The sequence below is a fragment of the Monodon monoceros genome, unplaced genomic scaffold (assembly GCF_005190385.1).
Source record: "Monodon monoceros isolate NGI ecotype Baffin Bay Population unplaced genomic scaffold, NGI_Narwhal_1 Super_Scaffold_7, whole genome shotgun sequence".
NCBI lineage: Eukaryota > Metazoa > Chordata > Mammalia > Artiodactyla > Monodontidae > Monodon > Monodon monoceros.
In genome coordinates, this window is record NW_021703784.1 from 52,789,630 (window position 1) to 52,816,583 (window position 26,954).

Here is a 26,954-nt window from a genome sequence, read left to right on the forward strand (position 1 = left end):
TTGGTAATTTGGTTTCAGTACTCTGGAGGTGGGGCTCTGGAATGATGTTCAACAAGCATTCTGAGAGTCTTAGCAACAGGGAAGTTTGGGAAACACGATAGATTTTTTTCCTCTTAATTCTCACAACAACCCAGAAAGTAAGTATTTGCATGTATTTTACAAAGAGGAAATTTGGGCTCTTTTGAGAGGGGAAGTGATGGATGATCACACAGCTGGTAAATGACAGGTCTAGGGTTCCATTCCCAGTTGTCACACTCCAAAGCTCTATTTTTTTTCACCAGATATTGTCTGGTTATTATTGTTATTATTTTTTCCAAGTTTCTGTACCATTAGTTTATGACCAAAAGTCATATTTTAAAAAATTGTGTTAAAAAACACATAAGATGAAATTTATATCTTAACCATTTTTAAGGGTATAGTTTAGTAGTGTTAAATATTTTTACATTGCTGTGAAACAGATCTCCAGAACTTTTTCATCTTGCAAAACTGGAACTCTCTACCCATTAAACAATTCCCCTTTTCCCTCTCCCCCCAGCCCCTGGTAACCACTCTTCTACTTCCTGTTTCTATTAATTTGACTACTTTAGGTACCTCATGTAAGTGGAATCGCAGTATTTGTCTTTTTGTTACTGGCTTATTTCACTTGATGTCCTCAAGATTCATCCATGCTGTAGCATGTGACAGGATTTCCTTCCTCTTTAAGGCTGAATAGCATTCCATCGTACATATATCCCACTTTTGCTTATGTATCATTCATCCATTGATGGATATTCCACCTCTTGGCTACTGTGAATAATGCTGCTATGAAATGGGTGTGCAAATGTCTTGGAGGTCCTGCTTTTAGTTTTCTTCATATATAACCAGAAGTAGATTTGCTGAATCATATAATAGTTCTACTTGTAGGTTTTTTTGTTTTTTTTTTTGAGGAACTGCCATGATTAGACTGGGGTTATGGGTTTTGGGGAGGAAGATCACAGAGGAAAAGTGCCATTTTCATCACATCATATCAAGGATACATACTATCATCATGATTTATGACTTCTGATGTTGATCTTGATCACCTGGCTGAAGTTGTGTTTGTCATTTTCCCCACTGTACGGTTACTCTTCTTCCCCTCCTCTTTCCACACTGTCCTCTTCGGAAGGTCATTATGCAGGCCTATACTACAGAAGAGTAATGCCCCCCTTCATAAGGATTATGTTTTAACAAGCAAAATAACTCACACAACAGGTACCTAGCTCTTCTCATCACTGGTCATGCTCTGCACTTTCGGCAGCTGATCTGAGGTGAACTGGCCGCCCTATCTCCTGGAAGCTCACTCTTCTTACCTGTAAAATGGGTGTCGCTCATCCTTTACCCCTAGGACTGTAGTGAGTGGAGACAGTCTCAAGGTCGTCAATGTCAGTTCCCTCTGCCTCCCCCATTTGGCTGTCCCGCAACACCAGGCAACAGAGGGACAGCAACTAGCCTAAGGTTTCACCGCAAGGCCGCCAACTCCAGCCCAATCAGGGTTCTAACCACACCCTGGGTACGGATTCCCCCCACCCCGGGGCGGGAGCGAGGAGCACTTCCGCCAGCCCCAAGTACCGCGCACGTGGCGGGCTGTGCGGGACCGGCGAGCGGCAGCCTGGCTGCGCAGCGCCAGCGCCTGCGGGGCCGGGATGATGAGCCTGACCTCGGCGCCCGATTCCCGGCCGTTGCGCCGGGCCGTGACCCCCGCGGGCCGGCGGACGGTGAGTGCGAAGCCCGCGGTGGACGAGAAGACCCTGCCGGCTCCGGCCCCGCGCCTCTCCCTTCTTTCACTCCTTCCAGGGCCACCCGTCCTTCCCTCCCCGCGGGTCTGAATTCCCCTGTTTCCGGCGCGCCCGTCTCGGCCTGCGGCTGGGCGCTCTGTTTTCACCTGGTCAGTTCCTAACGCTTTGATCTCTCCTTCCGCGCCACAGCCTCGGTTCCGGTTCCGGCTCAGTCCAGCCTCTCCTCTATGCCCTCTTTCCTGCTTGGCTGCCTTTGTCTCCTCCTTCTCTTTGCGTCTCGTCTCTCAGTCCCCTGGCTTGCCCCAGTCCACTGCTCTTCCTCTGCCCCTCCCCTCCTGCCGGTGGGAGTAGACCCAACTGAGGGCTGGCCAGAGTATCATTCATTCCCTCACCCATCCTCTCTAGCCTGTCCCTGACCTCTGGCTGGGTCCTGAGTCCTCCTGCTTGCCCGTTCCCTCCCAGGGCTAGGGTGGGGGGCCCGGGGGGTGGGGGGAGGATCAAGAAAAAGCCCAGAGCACTCAAGGATCAGAACATTTAACCTCTCCCTGGCTACGTGCCATCCTGAAGACTTGTAGGAAGGGAAAGCAGATCCAGCAGTGGGGCGACTGTGGCTCTTTTCAATAGGATGACGATAACCTCATTGTTCCTGGCTAGTGACAATGTCACCTGCTCAGAGGCAGGGGCCGCTCAAGGTACCCAATAAATGTCTGAATTAATTACCGGGCAAAGGAGGAAGCCAGCACCGTGCATGATGCCAAGTAGGGCAAGATTGGCCTTTATCAGAATACCAGGCGCTCCTGTCAGTCAGTGCTGAGGGTAAGTGCAGTTCAATTCAGCAGACACTTATGGAGCATCCTGGTGTGCTGAGCACTGTAGTAGGTACTGGTAACATAAAGATGAATCTGGGATAGTCCTCCCTTAGGAACCTCCCAGTCTAGTGTGGGATACAGATGAAGGAACAGAATTACAAGAGACATAACTACCATGACAAGGGGAAGTACATGGCCCTCTGAAATCACAAGGAGACAACCTATCCAGAAAGTTCCCAGAGGAATTACCTTGAAGGATGAGTGGGCTGACTGAAGGGACTGGGAGTGTTAAATGAGTGAAGTCCTGGGGGCAGTGGGGCCCAGCCTGCTCTGAATGGGTTGGGGTTGGGGAGCAGTAGTTGGCTCTGGTAGTTGATTGCCAGGGTTGCAAAGGACCTTGTAAACCTTGTTAAGGAGTCTCGAGTTAACCTGTAAAGAAATGTGGGATCACTGAAGTGTTTAATGCAGGTGGTGACCAGATTGGATTTCTGCTTCAGAGAAACTGCTTTGGTTTCAGAATAGAGACTGGATTGGGGGAGGATATTCGAGGGAGCTGGGAGCCATGGAACTGACCACACATTTAGAATGGCCAGGACTTGGTGACTGATTACCTGTGTGGGGGGAGGTTGAGGACAGGAGCAGAGTGCAAGATTAGAGTTTACGTTTCTGGCTCAGACGACGGAGATAGGGTACAGTGGGAAAAGGTCAAAGTTGTGGTGTGGGGAGAGATCTTGGGCTTGGGAGACATATGAATGGGGGTGTCCCTCCACTGACTAGACTAAGTGTGACCTAAGGAAATGTATGAATGTTTGGTGGGATGAGAGCTGGGCCTGATTCATCCCTGTGTCCTCGTGGCCAGCAGTATCCTGGTACCCAGCAGAGGCTCCTAAAGACCACATTTCCCCGGCCTGTGCACACAGGGCCTGGGTCAGGCTTGCCCACCCAGGAATGCTTCAGCAGGGTGACTGGTAGAACAGGTGGGGAAGAGGGGCCATGAGGAAGGGCAGGTGGTCTGGAAGAGGGATGGAAAAGAAGTCTTTATCTGCTCGAAACACACACAGTAGTATTTATGGATGAGGTAGGAGGTCTGGGATTTCCAAAGAGATTTGGAGTTTTTAGAAAACATGGAGGGAAAGGGACATAATTAGGAAGCTTGGGAACAGGGCCCAGGTCTTGGCTGATAAAGAAATGGGGCTGCGAATATCAGGGCAGGGGACTATTTTGTGTAGCATCTGGAAATGAGCTTCAGAAACAACATTTGAAGTGATTGGATTCATTAAACTTTCAAAGCTGGAGAGTCTTAGAGTTCTCTTCATCGATTTTGCCTCACTATTTGATAGATGACTAAACTTAGGCCCAGAGAAGGAAGTGCGATGCCCTAGGAACATAGCTAATTACTGGCAGCGGCGCGACTGGATGTTGGGAGGGTGGGGGTAGGGCATCCACACTGTCCTGAAGTCAGACTGATACGGATTTGATCCCAGCTCCAACTTCCTCACCTCCTAGCTGTGTGACCCCTCTTTCTGAGCTTTCCTCACCTGTAATGTGGGGATGTTAAGAGCTCTCAGTGGTACAGGAGTGATGAGAGTCCATCATTGATCCATTCAGGGGTTAAAGTCTGCAAATTCACATTTAACTGTCTGCTTTACAGAGCCGCCTTAGGGCTAACCAAACAGCCTTGCCAAGGAGCCTTGAGGTTTATGGGAGAAAGAGGGTGTCACAGGTTCTGGGCTTATTTTTCTCAGGGCTGTATTGTTTGGCTGCTGTCAGACTGCAACCTCTTTTCTCTCTTCTCCATTCCAGCTAGCAGAACTGTCCCTTGGTAGGAGCTGTTGCCATGGCAACTCAGTTCTCCCCAGCAGTTTGGCTGCCTTGAGTTCTCTTAATTCCAGTACTTTAATCTTAGAGGTAGAGCCCACAGACAAGTTGAAAAGGAAGTCACACCTAAATCTGACTGAAGGACATTCCTGAGTTCTGTCCCCATCCCTGGCCCTGTAATGACCTGTAGTGGAGTCTCCAGTTTGGAAATCCAGCCTTCCCCCTAATACTGTAGATCTCTTCCACAGCAGCAGCCATCACATCCCCTAGGAAACCTTCCCTGACAACCTCCAACACACATCTACAAAAAGAGCCAATCCCTTCTACCTTTGAGTCTTCCCCATCAGCACCTACACATTTAAGCCATCTGTTTCCCTTTCTCCCCTATGAGCTCCTCAAGGGCAGGGACCTTGTCCTGTCCACCTGCTTCAGAGGAGGCTTGGGTGGAATAGGTCCTCTCTACATTCTGTTGGATGAACAGGGATTGAAGAGTGGAGGTGTTTGAAGGTTGAAAATCAATTTATGTAATGACTAAGTGGTAAATCAGACCTGAGTTCAAATCCTGACATTATCGCTTAGTAGCTGGTTGGTCTTAAGCAACTTGAACTTCACCTCCTTAAGCCTTAGTTTCTTCATCTGGAAAATGGGGATTTAATACATTCATCATAGGATTACTGTGAGGGTTGAGTTGCAGAGTGTATGTAAAGCACTTTGCACAGTTACTAGACTGTGAGGGGAGGTTCTGTGTCCTGCTTGTTCTTCACTGTGTCCCAGCTACCTGGCACAAAATAGGCACATACGTGTTTTATTGAATGAGTGAGTGAATTTTAAAAGATGGAAGTTGTTCAGGAAGCTGGGTTTGTAAGGATAACAACCGGTGTATCACCTCATGTGTAATAATTGCTATAGAGTATTATGGTATTTTTGTTAGGTCTGTGTGGCAGCATTCCCCAGATGCAGCCCGACCCTCAGTCTCTTTGCAGGTCCCTCTCTGCATTCGCCTGTGGGCATCTCCAGGCAGATATCACATGGGTCTCACCCACGTCCTTAGTGCTCAGCCCAAGGTCTGATCTAGAGAAGAGGCCTCTAAAAATCCTGATGAACAGCTAAATCTAACTTACATTTGCACCATACTTTACCATTTATGGGGCAGTTTTACGCCTGTTGTATTTGGTGTCACCAACCTTGTTACCACCAAGGATATTCTTGTTATTTAATCCCATGGGCCTATATTTTGAAAAAGTACCCATCAGACAAATTACATTTGTTAATCAAAGTCATGCCAACTGCTAATCAGAACTTCTGCTCTATATGAAATAAGAATTTTTATCCCCACTTCCAGCACGGATGTAGATATGCAGTAAGTACCAAAGAAATGATTCCTGAATGAATACATGTGTGATTTCTTTAGCCTTTCTGAAAGGTTGAAAATGTTTTGCACCCCCCAACCTCCCCCCACCCAGTTTTGTTTTTTTTTTTTTAACTGTATCTTATATCTAAGCATCCCTGTCAGGAACTCTTGACTTCACAATAGCTCCATATCCTCATTATATTTTATTTATTTATTTTTTGGCCGTGTCACATGGCATGTGGGATCTTAGTTCCCCAATCAGGGATTGAACCGGTGTCCCCTGTGGTGGAAGCGCAGAGTCCTAACCACTGGACCGCCAGGGAAGTCCCCATATCCTCACTTTATAAACAAGGAAACTGAGGCCTAGGGAGGGAAAAAGCCTTGCCACAGGCCACACGCTTTAGAGGTATTGTCCGTGTGACTTGCTTCCACTAATATTCTGTGACCTAAATGAGAAAATGCAAATGCTTGAATGGGTATTCTTATATCAAACTAAAATATTTTTCTTCCTTAAAATGCCTACTCTCTGTAGCTGTACAGCATAAATATAACCCCCTTCAGTAAGATGGACATTCCAATAAGCTGAAGCCAATCATTATGGCTCCCCTAAATTCTGTAGGGTATTGTTCTTTGGATGAGAATAAATCATGAGCTCCCTGGCGATGGCGCTGTGGGCTCACTCTGCCTCTTGTGCCCCCAGGAATCTCCTGTAGTGGAGCTGAACGTTGGGGGTGAGTTCTATACCACCACCTTGGGCACCCTGAGAAAACTCCCAGACTCAAAGCTGGCAGAGATGTTCTCCAGCGCCGCCAAGGCCTGCCTGGATGCGGAGGGACGCTTCTTCATCGATCGCTGCGGCACCTATTTTGGACCCATCCTGGAATACCTACGCAGTGGGCAGCTGCCCACACAGCACATCCCCGAGGTGTACCGTGAGGCTCAGTTCTACGAAATCAAGCCTTTAATCAAACTCTTGGAGGACATGCCACAGATCTTTGGTGAGCAGGTAGCTCGGAAGCAGTTTTTGCTGCAGGTGCCAGGCTACAGTGAGAACCTGGAGCTTATGGTGCGCCTGGCGCGTGCTGAGGCCGTGGCGGTGCGCTGCTCTAGAGTTCTGGTGTGCCTGGTACAAAACGAAAAGGATGATGCAAACTGCGCGGACGCCCTGCGCTCCCTGGAGGCGGACAAGAGGTCAGTCGTCAAATTCGGGCCTTGGAAGGCAGCCCTGGATATCAGGGACCTCCTGGACTGCATGAACATGGACATTAAGGCCCAAGGGTACCAGGTACACTATTCACACAACAGTCCATTACCGGCCAAGGTCTCCGACTACTTCTATACCTTCAGCTTCAGCTGGTGGTGATCCCCAGGGGTGGGGGCTGTTTGTTACGAGCTCTGGTGGGACTTAACGAAATTAAAGGTTGCCTTCCAAAGCCATCTTCCTTTAATTTTAAAAACAAATAGACATCAAAAACTTCCAGGGTGGTCTACTTGAGTCTTGCCCCCAAATATGTGTTTCCCCTTTGAGGACTTCCCACTCATTGCAACTGACTCCACTGTACTTGCCTAGAGAGGTGCAGCTGTTTCCTCTTTAAAGCCTCATGTACCTGCCAGACCCTTCCCTTGAAGTCCAATAGCAAGGCAGAGGTGAACTGGAATGTTTCAACAATGCTTTGGCTGGAGATGCGGGATGACAACAGGAAAATAACAGGATGTCATGAGTCTAGACAGACCTAAAAATGTAATCTACCCAGCCTCAGCTTGTGGTCCAATCTTCTAGCCCTGGTGTGTGCCTTCATGAGGAAGATGCCAAGTTAGTATACCTGGAGTAGACGGTGCTCAGATCTCCTTTCCCGGATGCTGTGTGTATTGGCTGCTAAAGCCTCACAGCTGTCCTCTTATCTAGAGCAGTAGTTCTCAAAGTGTGGTCCCTAGACCGGCAGCATCCCCAATACCTGGGAACTTGTTAGAAATACAAATTCTCTAGTCCCTACCTCAGACCAACTGAATCAGAAACAGGGAGTTGGCCCAGCAGTCTGTTTTAAGAAGTCCTCCAGGTAATTCTGATGCACTTTAATTCTGAGATCTGATCAAGAACAGAATTGCTATCTCGCTTGTGTGGAGGTACAGCAGACTGATCCCTCACCTCAAGGAGGTGCAGTTCCTATTCTAGAGCTCCTCGTGGGATCAGGCTGAAGTCAGTCTTCACTGAACACCACATTCTTGCTTAGTGGTCTTCCTCTGCTTTACCCGGTTTCCCTCCCTCCCCCTCACCTGAGAACACATCCTCAATAAACCACTTAAACAAGAGACTCTCTCAGGTTCTGCTTCTCAACCAAACACATTAAGTAACTCTAAAGAGGACACATTCATCTTTCTCCAAGTTCAGGTCTGGGATAGATGGCCCCCGTTCCCCACCTAGTAGGATTACCAGCCATCCTGGGTTCCCTGGGACTGAAGGTCAGGTTTAACTGTGAAGCTTTAAGGAATTAACACTGAATCAGAGAATTTCAAATTTAAACATAAAATCGCTCAGAACATAGTTATTTTCAGTGAGCGTTTTAATTCAGTAACTGCATCTGCTTGTATATTTTTTTTCTTATTTTCAAAGCTTGTTCTATATTTTCTTTTTCTTTTTTTGGTATTTAATATGGTTGAAAATTTAAAGTGGAAAAATCCTGAATATCTATTTGAACTTAACATCATGAGTTAATTCAACGTTACTCATCAAGAGCCTGAAAAAAGTTCATACCCTTTGATCAGTAATTACACTTCTGAGATTTGATTCCAAGGAGATACCCTGCTCCATAAGATCTAAATAGGATTGCTTAAAATCTCAGTTTCATGAATTATGGAAAGATCAATGTCCTCCCCAAGATTTCTGCACATTCCCAGAGGGCTTGTCTTCTTACGGTCAGCTCTGGTTCTCTGTTTCTGCTAGATTCATTCAGCATAGGGATCAACTAGATGTCTTAAACCTGTTGTGCTGTTCTACGCAATGCTTAAGCAGAGTTAACACTCAGATCTTTTTCTTAATTTTTACAAATGCCACTCCCATCAGCTATTTGTGCACATAGCAGACTGTGGCAAATACAGGCAAGTAAGGGGAGTTTACCACACAGAAATGCCAACAACTTCAAACTGAATATTGGGCATATTTCTTCTTAAGGGTGCCTTAGTCACCCCCATCACTAGGGGCTTTTCACTAGTAGATTGTATTTGTGTCCTATTCTTTCTTCCCTCTCTATTCCTGCCATGCTTCTCTGTAGGTGGGAGTAATCTTCCCCACCCCACTGAGTTCGTGCTTGGCCTCATGACTTAATCTGGCCAATGGTATACGTGTGGAACTGACAGTTGTGCCAGTTCCAAAATGAGGCTTTCGAGGCATGCCAAATTTCCACCAGCCCCCTTGTGTTCTTGTCATTTGCCAAAAGACCATGTTCCAGTTTAGCTACCTCTTTTACTGCTCTGGCTCTAGCCTGCATCCCTTTGGATCTGACTCTCTTCCTTAGCAATTTACCAAACTATTTTATTAAACGAAGGCAATTCCAATACCCCGGTCCCCCACTCCCAATCCATAATACAATTAAGATAACATACTATTTTTATCCTACTTAATTTACAATAGCAAAACAATTGGAAATAAGCCAACTTAGTTACATCTATATAATGCAATGTTATATAGCAAAATTGCATTTACAGATGGCTTAAAATTATTGGGGAGGAGATTAATTTAATTCAGTACAATTTAATTAAATCTTTGCTCTAAAAAGGATTTAAGGTGGTGGGGCTTACAGGGCTATGAAAAAAAGAAATATCATAAAAGATATAAATTAGAAATACATAAATTAAATTGACACGCTTGGTTGCCTTCCCAATAATACCATCTCCTCCCTTCCTCTGAAATAGCAAAATAAGTAAAGCACATTAGTAATGTTCAAAATACCATCTCTGAACATCCTGATTAAAAAATGGGCAGAAGACCTGAATAGATATTTTTCCAAAGAAGATGAACAGATGGCCAACAGGCACATGAAAAGATACTCAACATCACTAATTATTAGAGAATTGCAAGTCAAAACCACAATGAGATATCATCTCACACCTGTCAGAATGGCTGTCATCAAAAAGGCCACAAATAACAAGTGTTGGCAAGGATGTGGAGAAAAGGGAACCCTCATACACTGTTGGTGGGAATATAAATTGGTACACTATGGAAAACGATATGGAGGTTCCTTAAAAAACTAAAAATAGAACTATCATATGACCCAGCAGTTCTACTCCTGGGCATATATCTGAAGAAAACAAAAGATACATACATCCCAATATTCATAGCAGCATTATTTACAACAGCCAAGATATAGAAGCAAACTACGTGTCCAACAGATGAATCGATACAGAAGATATGTGTGTATATATACAATGGAATACTACTTAGACATAAAAAACCGAAATTCTGCCATTTGCAACAATGTGGATGGACTTAGAGGGTGTTATGCTTAGTGAAATCAGTCAGACAGAGAAACACAAATACTCTCTGTTATCACTTATATGTGGAATCTAAAAACTAGCACAAACAAATGTATATAACAAAGCAGAAACAGACTCACAGATATAAAGAACAAGCTAGTGATTATGAGTGGGGAGAAGAAGGGGGAGGGGCAAGATAGAGGTATGGGAAGGACTTCCCTGGTGGTCCAGTGGTTAAGACTCCTTGCTTCCACTGCAGGGGGTGTGGGTTTGGTCCCTGGTTGGGGGAACTAAGATCCCTCATGCTGTGCAGTGTGGCCAAAGGGTAAAAAAAACAAAAAGGGGTATAGGATTAAGAGATAAAATCTATTATGTATAAAATAAATAAACAACATGGATATATTGTACAACACAGGGAAATATAGCCATTATTTTGTAATAACTTTAAATGGAGTATAATCCATAAAAATATTGAATCACTATGCTGTACACCTGAAACTAATATAAAATTGTAAATCAACTATACCTCAATAAAAAAAAAAAACACCACCTCTATTTATTTGTAGGGGTATATGTGGCTTTTCAGATCTGTTGGGATTAACTAAAGAAAATTATAGAGTCAGAGGAGAAAAACTTAAAACTGAACGCTAAATATAACTGTCACTATAATCCAAAGGAAAAACACACAGTAAAACCTTTGAGGTTGCCCTCATGGAGACACCCTACTTCATGGCACTGTGCCAGGTTTTCAGGTCTCATTGTTTTCTTAGAGCACCTCTTTTTTTTTTCCTTCTACTTATTTTCCTTGTCTTCCCTGCCCCACTTTCCATTCATTCTTTTCCCTTTTCTGCTGTGCTCAGTGTCCTGGAAGACTGATCTCTAGGTACTGCATGTCCAGGCCCCTTCCTGGTTGGCCAAAGCCTTGGAAAGTATGAGAGTGGAAGATTGGGGACAAGAAGGCCTGGGATGTTGGTATGTAGATGAATGTCTTGGAATGGTGAAAATATTTGTGTTTCCTATGAATGCCCACCAGAGGGCACCCATTCTAGAAGAGGCTTTCAAAAAATAAATGGACAAAATGATCCAAACTGTGCATTCCTGTGACTTTTCTGGTGGTTCAGTGGGTAAGACTCCGTGCTCCCAATGCGGGGGGTACCCCGGATCGATCCCTGGTCGGGGAACTAGATCCCGCATGCGTGCTGCAACTAAGAAGTCCACATACCGCAACTAAAAAAAGATCCTGCATGCCACAACTAAGACCTGGCGCAACCTAAATAAATAAATATAAAAACAAACAAACAAAAAAACCTGTGCGTGCCAGTCAGCCTCTTTCCCCAGAGCTCAACGGAGTCATGAGAAAGGTGGCCATGATGGTAGGGATGGAGTCTGTGCGTGGGCTCTGTGGTATAGTTCCTCTTGCCAAAGCTGATCTGGTCAATGATGAATGTCCAACAGCAGAGACCAACACTGAGTCCCTGATATGGTATTATTCCCACTGGGGGACTAGATATTCTTGGTGGTAGGCAGATAATCCTGCAAATCAGTTAGCTGTATTGCACTGCAACAGACTGTTGGGAGAAATGCTGGCATTTCTAAGCAAATGGCATTGACAGCTTTGAGGATGTTTGCAAAGCTGCCTAGGGTTAGGATGCAGATTTATTTCATTACAGGGTAATAAAGCTAGTTTCACCCTCCAATCCTGGAGACATTTCAGGGTGATAAAAATGTTTCCCACTGGGTTGGCAGGAAAATTTGTTTCCTGACCGGTATAATAAAGATAATGTTGGGGGGAAAAAAACTGATATTGTCTCTCTCCAGAGGGCAGGTTTGCTAGCATTCCTTCTTTAAGATTGAGCGTTTCCTAAGCTCAGTGTTCTTCATCTGTGTTACAGATCTACTGTGCATGGCATTCACCTGCATTGCTCCCATGGTGTTTAGAGGGCAAGGAGAACTAATACAAACATGAAATTCATGCTGCCTGCTATGCTGTGAATGATAAGCTGCCTAAATCTATTTGGGCTTGTTTTCTCCTTACCAGCTGACTCTATGGAAGTTAGCAGCTTAGGAATTGTCTAACCACATGACAACCTCTTGACCCCCAAACTTAATACCTTAAAACTATAACCATTAATTATTTCTCATAGCCTATAAATTGGGCAGTTCTTCTGGTCTTATTTGATCTCACTCATGCATCTGTAGTCAGATGGGGGATCAGCTGGGGTGAGGCTGGTCTGAAATAGCCTCAGCTGGGTCAACTTGGCTTTGTTCCATGTGGTCATTCACTCTCCAGTAGATTAGGTTGGACTTATTCTCATGGCAATGGTAGGTTTCCAAAATCAAACAAAAGACCTGAAGAACTGGTATGTGGGTGGACCTTGAGGCCTAGGTTCAAAACTAGCACACTGTAACTTCTGCTGTATTCTACTGGCCAGGCACAAGGCCAGCCCAATTCAAAGAGTGGGGATACAGATTCCATCTCTTAATGGAAGCAGCTCTAGAGCTACATTTCAAAGGATTTACATACAGAGAGAGGAAAAATTGGGGCCATTTTTTACAAATCATGCTACCATATGCTTTATCCTTTCCATCAGGGAGGGAGTGGTGATTTAACCACATAGGAATAGATACATATCCCAGATTCAGATTTGACTTTCCTACTGCTATAGACAATGTTTGTGTCACCCACCACCCCCCCACCTCCATTTCCAAATTCATATGTTGAAATCCTAATCCTCAATGTGATGGTATTAGGAGGTCAGGCCTTTGGGAGGTGATTAGGTCCTGAGGATGGAGCCCTCATGAATGGGGTTAGTGCCCTTATAAAACAGACCCCAGAGAGCCCCTTTGCCTCTTCAACCATGTGAGACACGGAGAGAAGACAGCTAACTATGAACCAGGAAGTGAGCTCTCACCAGACACTGAATCTGCCAGCACCTTGACCTTTGACTTCCCAGCCTCCAGAACTGTGAGAAATAAACTTCTGTTGTTTATAAGCCACTCAGTATATGGTATTCTGTTATAGTATCCTAATATCTCTATATATCCTATTGGTTCTGTTTTCCTGAAGAACCCTAATAATACCTAACTGCAATGTTTCCGCCAGCCCTAGCATTCATGTATACCTTATTCATTTTCATGGTATCTCACACATTGTTTCTGACTAAGGAGCTTATTTTATGATGAAAAAAGTATAGCAAAGAAACTTCTTGGTCTTGCCAGTTACCCCATTTACTCAGATGTAGCTATAATAAAAAAATAGGGCTTCCCTGGTGGTGCAGTGGTTGAGAGTCCGCCTGCTGATGCGGGCAGCAGAGGCCCAGCAGTACGCGGGCCTCTCACTGTTGTGGCCTCTCCCATTGTGGAGCACAGGCTCCAGACGCACAGGCTCAGCGGCCATAGCTCACAGGCCTAGCCGCTCCGCGGCATGTGGGATCTTCCCAGACCGGGGCACGAACCCGTGTCCCCTGCATCGGCAGGTGGACCCTCAACCACTGTGCCACCAGGGAAGCCCCGTGAACCATGCTTTACTGTGCAAAATGTTTCTGCATTATTTCATTCCACTGTCACTACATCTTTGTCAGGCTAGGTGTTAGTGCAATTGTAGTTGAGGCTACTTGTTCATTAAGTGCTAGTCGTAGTGAAATAGGAGGGAAGGGGGCAGGGTGCAACCTTTAAAAGAATGACACGGCCAGGAGTTCCCTGGTGGCCTAGTGGTTAGGATTCTGGGCTTCAACTGCTGTGGCCTGGGTTCAATCCCTGGTCGGAGAACTAAGATCCTGCAAGCCGTGTGGTGCAGCCAAAAAACAAACAAACAAAAAGAATGACATAGCCATTGAGGATATGACATAAACTGGTTAGAATCAACTAGGTCCAAGATGGCAGAAGATTCACCGTCCAGTAGAGCTTGAGCCTCATTATATGCTCATTGTAATACATTAGCATACGCCAAATGACACACCTACAGGCACCTACAGTTCCAAGGCAGACCATAAAAGGCCAAAAAGTGGGCAGTGGCCCAATTCCTGGAAATCCCCATCCCTTCCCCAAAACAGTTGAATAATCCTCCCACTCACTAGCCTATGAAATTACTCAGCCCACAAAAACCATCTACCCCATATTTCAGGGCCTCTCATCTTCTGAGATGGCTCACACTCTGTGGAGTGTGTTTCTCCCACCACTGCTCTCACTTTTTGAGATGGACTGCATTCTGTCTATGGGACGTTGTACCTCTCTAAATAATCCACCTCTTCTGTATCGCATTGCCTCTCGCTGAATTCCTTCTGGGCTGAGACATAAAGAACCTGAGCTTCAGTAAGTCCTGACACCAGGTGAGCAATTTTAATTAAAAGACAGTGGGTTTGAGTCCCAGTCAGAGTTTTGGCTGAGTAAAAGTCCCAGCCCATGGGTTCAAATCCAAGTGTGAGTTTCGGCTGGGTGGTTCAATCCCATCTGAGTTGTGCAGTCTGAAGCTTTGTTGCTTAACCCTTGGCCTCAGAATTCTTTCCACTCTCCCCTAGCTGTCAGAGGATGGCTTGAGTCCTTAAAGGATAGGTAGCTTTTGAACAACTGGAGTGAGAAAGCAGGGAGAAGTACCCTAGGCAGAGGTGGGGGTGGTGGCATCCAGCTTCCTGTAAGCAGGTAGGGTAGGGGGGCCCCAGAGAAAGAACCAAGCATGGTTTTCTTGACATAAGGGAAGCAATTTTTGGCCTAAGCCATTTTGTGACCTAAGCCTGACCACGTTTGTCCTTGAATAGGTCTCGGTAATTAATTAAGTGAAAGAATGCAGGAACAAAGGAAAAGCAGTCGAGAAACAAGTTTCTGGGACTTCCCCAGTGGTCAAGACTCAGAGCTTCCACTGCAGGGGGTGCAGGATCGATCCCTGGTTGGGGAACTAATATCCCGCATGCCATGAGCCATGGCAAAAAAAACACCAAGTTTCTCCCCAAGGCATATACATAACAATCTGATACATGTCTTTGGGTTCTACAGGAACTAAGGCTCCCCACCCAGGTGGAGGATGGAATGATGATGTCGACCCTCCTGACTTCAATCCACTAAAGCCTGGACTCTGTTGACCTCTGCCCCAATTCTACGATGAATTCTCCTCTGCTCAAGCCCCTTCATGAATATGTACGCTTCCTTAGCTTAACGCTTCCCCAATTTTCCTGTTTGGAGAGACAATGCATTGGGGAAGATTCTTTGTTTTCCTTACTTGCTGCAAGTAATATATCCTTCCTTATTCCTAACTTTGGCTTAGTCGTGTCTTTTGGGTTCACTAAGGTGAACCACTTTTCCAGTAATGGCTTGACCAAGAGGAGAGCGCAGGCAACATACAGATGGCAAATACTGTGAACAGCAATGGATGATGCGAACGTCAGTTTAACCTCCTTCCCTTATCTCCTGAGTCAAAATCCTTACACAGCTCCAGGTTTTGTCTCTAGCTCTGGAAAGCTCCACCTCTGCCCTTTACCCGATAGTACTTCCTCCCTCCCTGGGCTCAGTTCCCCCGCCAGTCTCTCCGTCACTCAGATCAACAGCAAGCTCCCCCAATCCCCCATTGGCTCCTTTAGTCTTTCCCACCCGGCTCCTCCCACCAGAAGCCCCGCCCTCTGCGCTATGCTCTCGCTCTGGCTTACCTTTCTCCGGCGCAGGTGGCGTAGGCGACCAAATCCAGCGGCACAGCGACAGGGCAGTCGAGCAGACGGAAGTGGCCTCTCTTTTCCGGAACCCCACTGCCTTGTGGGACCGTGGCTGGTTCCTCCGGCCTGGGCAGGTTTTCCGGACTCCTCCGCTCCACCTCCCTCCTCGGGTACGGAAGCTGAGAGGGTTCGCGGACGGCCATGGCGGCGCACCTCAAGAAGCGGGTGTACGAGGAATTCACTAAGGTGGTTCAGGTAAGCTCTGGAAGGAAAGGTCCCGGGACCGGTCTGGGGTAGGGGAAGGTTCTCCATGCCCCAGGCACTTTGCCAGACCAGGCGCCACAAAGCTGGGTTGAATGTCTACTGCTTTGGTAGGCAGCCTCTCTCAGGCTACACTTTAGTGGGCGTGTCGTTTGCCGCTGTTGTTGTCAGCATTAATACGTGCAGTCTGACACTAAAAAATTATTTGAAGAAACAGCGCTTTACAATCTACGAAAATGTCTTATTCGTTACTTCATTTTATTCGTATTACATTAGCATCCTCGTTTTACAGATGAGGACTTTGAGGCTTCTGGTGGAGTATGAGCCAGTTAGTGGCAAATTGCCTCCCAACTCCCGTTACAAAAAAAGCGCCCAGGGACAAGTTGGCTGTATGCAGAGCTCAAGGGATTGGAAGAGGAGCCTATAGAAATCCTCAAGACCCAGTCAGAGCAGGCGAGGGTCACAGGCTTCATAGGGGTGGAACTTTCCATTGGTGGAACAGTTCACCTAGGGAGGAGGGCAATACCTTCCTCCTTTAGAGTTGTTTAAGGACTGGTGGGCCAAACCCGTGTCAACAGTCAGTGATTCTCCTTGTATTTCCTCATATATATAGCTGAAGTAGAGGTTGATCCCACGTCATACCTTGTGTCGTGCTTCTCAGACTTTGTGTATCCAAATCACCTGGGGTCTTTTTAAAATGTAGATTCTACTCGGTAAGTAAATCGGGCCGGGGAGGTGAAGCAATAATCTGCACTTCTGAGAAGCCCTCAATTGATGCCAGTCAGTAGCATCCTTCCATCCACAGACTTGTGGAGTAGCAAGCTTTAGACCATCCAGCAGGACACTGATCCTTAAACATTTCATTTATTCCTTCAACAAGAGTTTACTGAGTAAAAGAGTGGTTACTACGTATTAGGTATGGTAAAAGGTGCTGAGCTACAAAGTCCAATACAAAGTAGGGTCCCTGTCCTTTAGGAACTCACAGGCGAGTGGGAGATACGGAACGGCATATCTGTGATTGTAGTACAAAGAGGTAATTGCATCGACAAATCAAGTCTTCCTCTTTTTACAGCTACTTGTTTTTTTTAAATAAATTTATTTATTTATTTATTGTTGGCTGCGTTGGGTCTTGGTTGCTGCGCGCGGGCTTTTTCTAGTTGCGGCGAGTTGGGGCTACTCCGTTGCGGTGCGCGGGCTTCTCATTGCGGTGGCTTCTCTTGTTGCGAAGCACGGGCTCTAGGCGCGCGGGCTTCAGTAGTTGTGGCACACGGGCTCAGTAGTTGTGATTTGCAGGCTGTAGAGAGCAGGCTCAGTAGTTGTGGTGCACGGGCTTAGTTGCTCCGTGGCGTGTGGTATCCTCCTGGACCAGGGTTCGAACCCGTGTCCCCTGCGTTGGCAGGCGGATTCTTAACCACTGCGCCACCAGGGAAGCCCCCCCTACCCGTTTTTTTAACAGCTATTTCTTTTTGTAAAAACTCCCTAGCCAAACTTCCTAGCTCTTTGTGATTTAACAGTATTCCTTCTAGCTGTATCACTGCCTTTTTTGTTTTGTGGACACTTTGTGACGTATTCCCATTGTGTGTAGGGAAGTTAGTTTGCTTCTTATTCTTGTTTTTTTCTGAAAATAACTTTGATATTTACCTTTACACTCTTTTGTTGCCCCTTTTTATGTGAAATTAGTTTTCCTCAACTTTTAAAATGAGTCAACATTCAGGAAAGCTTTCTGACTTCACAGAGCTCCCTCTTCTGTGGCTTGCTTTTTGGCATTTCCTGGCTCTGTTTCCTTTGCCCCCCTTTTTAAAAAATTGTGGCAAAATATACATAACACAGAATTTATCATTTTAACCATTTTTTAAGTGTAAGTTCAGTGGCATTAACTACTTTCACTTTGTTGTGAAATGTCACTTCCTTTCTTTCCAGTATTCTGTTGTTCCCCCTTACCAAGACTACTCACCCCTCCTCCAGCATGCCACGTGTTTGCACCTCTCCAAACTTTTGTATCTATTGTCTCCTTTACATAGAACAGATGTCATGCTTCCCTCTCTCTTTGTTCTCCACTCAGTGGACTTATATTTTTGCTTTAGTCTCTCCTCCCCTGCTTCTGTAACACTCATCTATTTGTACTTATCACTGAGTGCTACTATAATTACTAGTGTACATATCTCCCCACCAGTTTGGGCTCCTCGAGGGCAGAGATGATGCGTGGTTCATCTGTGTTCCCTGGATAGACCATAAGGCCTGGCTCATGTTATAGATGTTGAATGATAGCAGATATTGGTCTGTCCTTCTCCTTATATACTCCCTAGGGAAAAAAATCTTTCCAATCTTTTGACCTAACTGCAGCCCAGATAACACTGAAGACCAAATTTGTGTGGAATAGGATGGAAATTGGTAAGGATTTTAAGAGAAGAGCTCCTTTCTTCACTTCATTGTTCATGCATGGTTACCATGGAGTGATGAAATGAGATCTTACTGCTTCTCTTATTTTTCCTCTGCTATGAAGATGAGGGAGAGAGAACTGATATGTATCGAGTGCTTATTATGTGTTTGCACAATAAAGACATTATACTTTAGACTTCTTAAATATCCCTATGATGTAGGTATTGTATTCCTTTTTGTAGAAGGAGAAGGCCTCCTCTAGCTAGTAAGTGGTAATTGAACTCAGATTCCTCTGACTTCAAAGCCCTTGGTCTTTTTATCATGCCATGCCATGTTCCTGTCTAGAATAATCCTAGTCTCTTCTCTGTAGAAGTGTAAATCTGTAAAGAGGTGATTGCTCAAGGTATCATTATGATGCATCAAGCGTTAAGGAAAAATTTTTTTTTGAATTTTATTTTATTTTTAATACAGCAGGTTATTAGTTATCTTTTTTATATGTATTAGTGTATATATGTCAATCCCAATCTCCCAATTCATCCCACCACCACCCCTCACCCCTTTCCCCCTTTGGTATCCATACGTTTGTTCTCTGCACCTGTGTCTCCATTTCTGTGTGCAAACTGATTCATCTGTGCCATTTTTCTACATTCCACATATATGTGTTAATATACGATATTTGTTTTTCTATTTCTGACTTACTTCACTCTGTATGACAGTCTCTAAGTCCATCCATGTCTCTACAAATGACCCAATTTCGTTCCTTATTATGCCTGAGTAATATTCCATTGTATGTATGTACCACATCTTCTTTATCCATTCGTCTGTCTGTGGGCATTTAGGTTGCTTCCATGACCTGGCTATTGTAAATAGTGCTTCAGTGAACATTGGGGTGCATGTGTCTTTGAATTTTGGTTTTCTCCAGGTATATGCCCAGTAGTGAGATTGCTGGGTCATATGGTAATTCTATTTTTAGTTTTTTAAGGAAACTCCATACTGTTCTCCATAGTGGCTGTATTAATTTACATTCCCACCAACAGTGCAAGAGGGTTCCCTTTTCTCTACACCCTCTTCAACATTTGTTGCTTGTAGATTTTCTGATGATGCCCATTCTAACTGGTGTGAGGTGATACCTCATGTAGTTTTGATTTGCATTTCTCTAATAATTAGTGATGTTGAGCAGCTTTTCATGTGCTTCTTGGCCATCTGTATGTCTTCTTTGGAGAAATGTCTATTTAGGTCTTCTGCCCATTTTTTGAGTGGGTTGTTTGTTTTTTTAATATTGAGCTGCATGAGCTGTTTATATATTTTGGAGATTAATCCTTTGTCCATTGATTTGTTTGCAAATATTTTCTCCCATTCTGAGGGTTGTCTTTTCATCTTGTTTATGGTTTCCTTTGCTGTGCAAAAGCTTTTTAGTTTCATTAGGTCCCATTTGTTTATTTTTTTCTTAATTTCCATTACTCTAGGAGGTGGTCAAAAAAGAGCTTGCTGTGATTTATGTCAGAGTGTTCTTCCTATGTTTTCCTCTAAGAGTTTTATACTGTCCAGTCTTACATTTAGGTCTTTAATCCATTTTGAGTTTATTTTTGTGTATGGTGTTAGGGAGTGTTCTAATTTCATTCTTTTACCTGTAGCGGTCCAGTTTTCCCAGCACCAGTTATTGAAGAGACTGTCTTTTCTTCATTGTATATTCTTGCCTCCTTTGTTATAGATTAGTCGACCATAGGTGCGTGGGTTTATCTGTGGGTTTTCTATCCTGTTCCATTGACCTATAATTCTGTTATTGTGCCAGTACCATATTGTCTTGATGACTGTAGCTTTGTAGTATAGTCTGAAGTCAGGGAGTCTGATTCCTCCAGCTCCGTTTTTCTTTCTCAAGATTGCTTTGGCTCTTTGGGGTCTTTTGTGTCTCCATACAAATTTTAAGATTTTTTGTTCTAGTTCTGTGAAAAATGCCACTGGTAATTTGATAGGGATTGCATTGAATCTGTAGATTGCTTTGGGTAGTATAGTCATTTTCACAATGTTGATTCTTCCAATCCAAGAACATGGTATATCTCTCCATCTGTTTATGTCATCTTTGATTTCTTTCATCAGTGTCTTGCCGTTTTCTGAGTATAGGTCTTTTACCTCCTTATGTAGGTTTATTCCTAGGTATTTTATTCTTTTTATTGCAATGGTGAATGGGATTGTTTCCTTAATTTCTCTTTCTGATCTTTCATTTTTAGTGTATAGGAATGCAAGTGATTTCTGTGCATTAATTTTGTATCCTACAACTTTACCAAATTCGTTGATTAGCTCTAGTAGTTTTCTGATGATTACTATTGATTACAACTTTTATCTTCTGTGGTGATCTTCTCTATATCTACACACCAGGGCCTTACGTAAGCCCTGGAGTAACAGGTTCCCTTTTACGTGAACTTTTTGGCACTCATCATATGTAACAGATGCATCTAGAATAGTTCTAGTTAGGCACCATCCTTGGGAAAATTGAGAAAATAGTTACTCAGCTAATTTTGTGTGTTCTGTGGTTCAGATGAGGATCCCTGATTGAGATAGACTAGTGGTAGGTCATCATTTCTGTTTTTTACAGATGATAAAAATGTGAATCATGACATACTTAGAATAGAGCAGCAGAGTTGGAATCAGAGACAACTTCTAATTCCAAATCAATCATTCAGTAAATATTTGTTAAGTAACTGCAGTTTGCTAGGCATATGGCAATGTATTTTTTTCCTATACTGACCATCCTTCTAACAAAGGTAGAATGATTTGGGTGAAAATAGTCATCTGTTATAAGAGGAAGATTTTTTTCCTCAGTGTAAGCTGCAGACCATTCCCATCAGTTGTAGTTTTCTTAGGAGGCAAGGTGAGCCTCGTAAGTGCCTCAGCACAGTCTGAATATATTTGTCGAATTGAGATTTCTTTTCTAATAAGGAGTGGAGCAGATCCTTTGCGTGTCCTCTTAACCCTAAAGCTACAACAATCCTAAGAGATAGGCAGAACAAAATATTCGTGGACCTACTTTACAGAGAAAGAAACTGAGACTTAGAGAGGTTAAATAACTTGCCCAAAGCTGTAGGAGCTAGTGAAAAGCAGAATTGGGACTCATAGCTTTGTCTCCAGTTGGCTCCTTTCCCAGTTCACAACACTGCTTTTTGTTTAAGCTGGGTCTGTTACCTAAATACATTATTTTGGTATAGGAAAAATTATTTCCATCAAACAAGGTAAAGTTAAATTTGCAACTCTCTGTTTTCAGTCAAGTTTTCATGTTTTATCTTTCCTACCCTCTTGCAGCAACAGCAGGAGGAAATTGCTACTAAGAAACTCCGACTGACAAAACCAAGTAAATCTGCAGCACTCCACATAGATCTGTGTAAGGCTACCTCCCCAGCAGATGCTTTGCAGTACCTACTTCAGTTTGCCAGGAAGCCTGTGGAGGCAGAAAGTGTGGAGGGAGTAGTCAGGATTCTCTTGGAACATTATTACAAGGTAAGAAGGTCTTGAGTACCTGATGAGAGTGTGCATGGGAGTATGTATAAGAGTTGTATCATGTGTCTGCAGAATAGGTTAATATGCAAAATAAATAATAACGTGTTCATTCAACAGTCTTTTACTGAGTGTCTTCCGTGTGCTAGGCACTGTGGATACAGAGATAAAAAAGATCCAAAAGGTCCAAAAAGATCCTATTATCAGAAGCTTTCAGGGGCTTCCCTGGTGGCAGAGTGGGGACACGGGTTCCAGCCCTGGTCCGGGAAGATCCCAGATGCTGTGGAGCAACTAAGCCTGTGCACCACAGCTACTGAAGCCTGCGCACCTGGCGCCCATGCTCCACAGCAAGAGATGCCACTGCATTGAGAAGCCCATGCACCGCAATGAAGAGTAGCTCCTGCTTGCGGCAACTAGAGAAAGCCCACACGCAGCGACGAAGACCCAATGCAGTCAAAAAAAAAAAAAAGGTTACAGTATCTAGATGGAAACAGGTGTGAATGATAAAATGCATCAAATTGCTCAGAGTACTGAGAGTGCATTGGAGCACAAAGGAGGAGTTAACTTCAACCTCTCATTCTGCTGTTACTGCTTTAATTCAAGGCCCTCATATCTAACTGCAATAGCCCTTTTTTTTTTTAACTTTTTTAGCTAAGTGGCATTTTATTTCTCTATTTTCATGGGTTAGAAAAAACCATCAATTCATGCATAGTTAAATAGAGGAAATATTTTAAGCAGAAAATGAAATTTGCAAAATGGTTTATTTTTCAGTTTTTATTTGTAAGTAAGATCTGAAGTAAAAGAAGAAATAATTTTCAAATATTTGAATCACAGATGACTTCGGATTTTAAACTTTAGTATGAAAATTATTGAGCTTATAGAAAAGTAGAGAATACTGTATGAACTGCCAAATACCCATCTTTGGGATTAAATAGTTATTAATATTTTGTCGAATTTGCTCAGTTTGTTTTCCTGAAGTTTTTTTTAAAGTATCATAATATTTTTCCCTAAATAGTTCAGTAAATACCTCTTACAAAGGGACACTTAAAAAATATAACCATCTAAGCATCTCAAGTAAAATTAACGTCATCTAACAAATAGTCCATATTCACATTTCTCTAGTTGTTCCCCAAATATCTTGTTATAGTTGATTTGTTCAAATCGAAATGCAAACTGTCTCCACACATGGCATTTGCTTTTTTAAAAATCTAGAACAATTTTTATTATTTTGGTGACATTGACCTGTTAAAGAAATTTGGTCAGTTGTTTTGTAAAATGCCTTGTTTTCTATAACACTATGTTAGTTCCTGTTACACAGTATAGTGATTCAGTATTTCCATACATTTCAAAATGTTCACCACAATAAGTTGAGTTATGATTTGTCACCATACAAAATATTAAATAGTTATTGACTATATTCCCCACCCTGTACATTTCATACCCATGACTCATTTATTTTGCAACTGGAAGTTTATATCTCTTAATCTTCCTCACCTATTTCTCTCCTCCCCCCCAACCCCTTCCCCTCTGGCAAACACCTGTGTATCTCGATATCTATGACTCTCTTTCTGTTTTGTTATGTTTATTCATTTGTTTTGTTTTGTTGATTCCACATGTAACTGAAATCATACGGTGTTTGTCTTTCTCTGACTTATTTCACTTAGCATAATACCCTCTCGGTCCATCCATGTTGTCGCAAATGGCAAGGTTTCATTCTTTTTTTATGGCTGAGTAATATTCCATTGTATATATAAATCACGTCTTCTTTATCCATTCATTTATTGATGGGCACTTAACGTTGCTTCCGAATCTTGGCTGTGATAATGCTGCAACAAACATAAGGGTGCGTATATCTTTTGGAGTTAGTATTTTTGTTTTCTTCTGATAAATACCCAGGGGTGGAATTGCTGGACTGTATGGAATTTTGTTTTCAACTTTTTGTTATGGAACATTTCAAATATGTATACAATTAGAGAGAATAGTTTAATTCCCATGTACGCATTACCCAGCTTCAACAATTATCATTTTATGTCTAAATTTGTTTTATTCCCACCCCCACTCCTACTGTCCACTTCCATTTCCTCCACTCTCACCCTCTACCAGATTCTTGTGAAAACAAATTCCTGGCATCGTATCATTTTATTCATAAATTTCAGTTTATATCTCTAAACAATAAAGACTCTTTTTAAAAACATAATCACAATACCGTTACCATGTCTAAAAGAAAAATTGGACTCAGGCATTCTGATGTCAGACCCCAAGCTCTTTAACCAGGCCATGCTGCGTGCATTAGTCTAGCAGATTCTAGCCCCAGAGGAAAGGAGGAGGGATGATAAATGGGTCCAGTTCTAGATTGATGACTATAGTGTTTTTTTATTCTTCTATTTTATACAGAAATGTGGTATCTTGTATTTTAGTAGATAACTACTTGGGCTTCTGCTTTTCTCATCCAAGGTTTTCTGTAGCTGAACTTGTTAATATTTCACATGAGGGGTTCTTCACTTATACTACTGTGTTAGTTGCTGTGGAGGATGTTGGGAACTGTGAGACATGTTCTTTGCCCTTTAAGGGCCAGTAGTATAGTTGGTAGATCAAATAATATATGTGATATATAGATGGTAAGGGCTTGAGTTATTCATTTGTTTATTTTTTTCATTCACTCTAAGTGTTCTGAATTCTAATTCTGTGCCAGGCCTTGTGCTTCATGTTGATGATACAGAGATTAATATATGATCCCTAATCTGAGTCTAGTTGGGTAGATTAGACAAAAAATGGATAATAATACAATGTTATAGGTGCTACGAAATCTGAGACAGGTTATGATATAACTTTAAAGAAGAGGGTAATCAATTGTACTTGGGAGCACGGACCTAGAAGGGCATTATAGAGTAGTGATGCTTGAGATGAATCTTAATCAGATTATGGGCATTTGGAAAGTAGGAGGAAAGACGTTTTAGAAAGAAGGAGCAATTGTGAGCAAAGGCATCGAGATGTGAAATAACTTATCACATTAGAAGAAATACAGGTAGTTTGGCTGGTGTAGATTTTATTTTATTTTATTACTTTTTAAATTAATTAATTATTTTTGGCTGCGTTGGGTCTTTGTTGCTGTGCGTGGGCTTTCTCTAGTTGCGGTGAGTGGGGGCTACTCTTCGTTGTGGTGCGTGGGCTTCTCATTGCGATGGCTTCTCTTGTTGCGGAGCACAGGCTCTAGGCCCACGGGCTTCAGTAGTCATGCCATTTGGGTTCAATAGTGTGGCTTGCGGGCTCTAGAGCTCAGACTCAGTAGAGCTCAGGCTCAGTAGTTGTGGCACACGGGCTTAGTTGCTCCATGGCATGTGGGATCTTCCCGGACCAGGGCTCGAACCCGTGTCTCCTGCATTGGCAGGCGGATTCTTAACCACTGCGCCACCAGGGAAGTCCCTGGTGTAGATTTTAAATTGAGAACTCTTTACTTTAGACTAGAAATCTTGTCTAATGGAAGGTTCTTGTATTCTACCTTGGGGGTTTTTGTTTTAGACATGTCACTCTTGGGGGCGGTATGGAGGATGGAGGAACTGAATGAGGGCAAGACGGGAGTTAGGGTGACCAACTAGGAGACTGATAAGTCTACAGCAAGATGAGGAAAGCCTGAACAAGGACAGTTTTAATGTGAGAAGAGCAATTATTAGAGAGGCCTTTCCCCAAGGCAGTTTTAAGCTTAGGCATGAAGGGTACCAGGGGATAATTTCAGAAAGTAGAAGAACTTGAGTAAAGTATCTAGATGAAGAAAGAATGTTACTAGGTCAGATACTCTTTTGCCTCCTTGCCTTCCTCTTATCTGCTAGACTTAGTACTTCTGTTTTCTGTGCTGCTCCCTTGTGTTTGGAGGTCTGTGACTCCATTCCAGACCATGGAAAGGCTATGTATCTTTTCTGTCCTCTTTCACTGCAGAATTAGGGTATTTGACTAATCTATTGTCTCTGAAAGACAGTTACTTGATTTGATGATGTTATTTTAATGATTTGAAGTCCATAAAGAATTAGCTTTTATTTGTGTTCAAAACTGAATTTGGTATCTCCCTTCATTCTCCAGTTTACCTTATAGCAAGAAATGTACCACCAACAATATAGACCCTTAAATCAGAAACCCAAGAAGGATCCTAAATATAACCCTCACCCGTTCCTCTCTCCATATTCCCTTCCTCACCAACTCATGTTGATTTTACCTTCTAAATATCTCTTAAGTCCATCACCTCTCTGTTTCCATTACCTCAGTAATATAAACAGCTGTCATATTTTAAATTTATTATTATTATTTTTTAATTTTTTGGCTGCACCACACAGCATCAGGATCTTAGTTCCCCAACCGGGGATCGAACCCGCACCCTCTGCAGTGGAAGTGCAGAGTCTTAACCGCTGGACTGCCAGGGAAGTCCCAACTATCATATTTTTAAGCTTTATTATGAAATATAACATGTAAAGAATACGTAGAAAAACCTCATATAGCCTATTGATCAACATGAACACCGTATGTGACTACCATCCAGGTCAAGAAATGGAATATAATCAGCCTCCCATAGGCCCCCTCAAAACTCCTTCTAATTATTTCTCCCCCCTTTCCCAAAGATAACCACTACTATCCTGACTTTCGGGGTAAAAAATTCCTTAAAAAATTTTTTTTACCATTTAAACTTGTACTAAATACAGATTTATTTGGTAAAAAAACCCCACTCCTTTCCTTCCTTCCTTCCTCTTTCCCTCCCTCCCTCTCTGTATGTATCTTTTTTTGTGGGACTTTTGCTCAAAATTCTGTGAGATTTATCTATATTATTAACTGTAGCTGTAGTTCATTCATTTTTACTACAGTATAAGATTTCGGCCTTCCCTGGTGGCACAGTGGTTGAGAGTCCACCTGCCGATGCAGGGGACACGAGTTCATGCCCCGGTCCGGGAGGATCCCACATGCCGCGGAGCGGCTGGGCCCATGAGCCGTGGCCGCTGAG

General features: G+C 43.3%; 2 protein-coding genes across 2 annotated transcripts in view; both read left to right on the forward strand.

Moving 5' to 3' along the window:
* Positions 1–1,661: 1,661 nt before the first annotated feature.
* KCTD14 (potassium channel tetramerization domain containing 14) lies at positions 1,662–9,752 on the forward strand. The gene is made up of 2 exons (XM_029207843.1): positions 1,662–1,733; positions 6,433–9,752. Exons 1-2 carry the CDS (start codon positions 1,662–1,664, stop codon positions 7,093–7,095), a joined length of 735 nt encoding a protein of 244 aa, XP_029063676.1. The 3' UTR covers positions 7,096–9,752.
* A 5,966-nt stretch (positions 9,753–15,718) lies between these two features.
* The window catches only part of INTS4 (integrator complex subunit 4), a 112,023-nt gene continuing 100,787 nt past the window's right edge, over positions 15,719–26,954 (forward strand). Inside the window, exons 1-2 of the mRNA XM_029207841.1 lie at positions 15,719–16,096; positions 21,779–21,973. Of these exons, the coding sequence (XP_029063674.1) occupies positions 16,043–16,096; positions 21,779–21,973 (249 nt within the window). The 5' untranslated portion in view covers positions 15,719–16,042. The remainder of the gene's footprint in view (positions 16,097–21,778; positions 21,974–26,954) is intronic.

What these genes read in the sequence shown, in the direction of transcription:
- KCTD14 (XM_029207843.1), top strand. Translation starts at nt 1,662, where the DNA reads ATGATGAGCCTGACCTCGGCGCCCGATTCCCGGCCGTTGCGCCGGGCC. An exon ending in CCCCCGCGGGCCGGCGGACG is followed by an intron (nt 1,734 to 6,432) that starts GTGAGTGCGAAG and finishes TTGTGCCCCCAG; the next exon opens with GAATCTCCTGTAGTGGAGCT.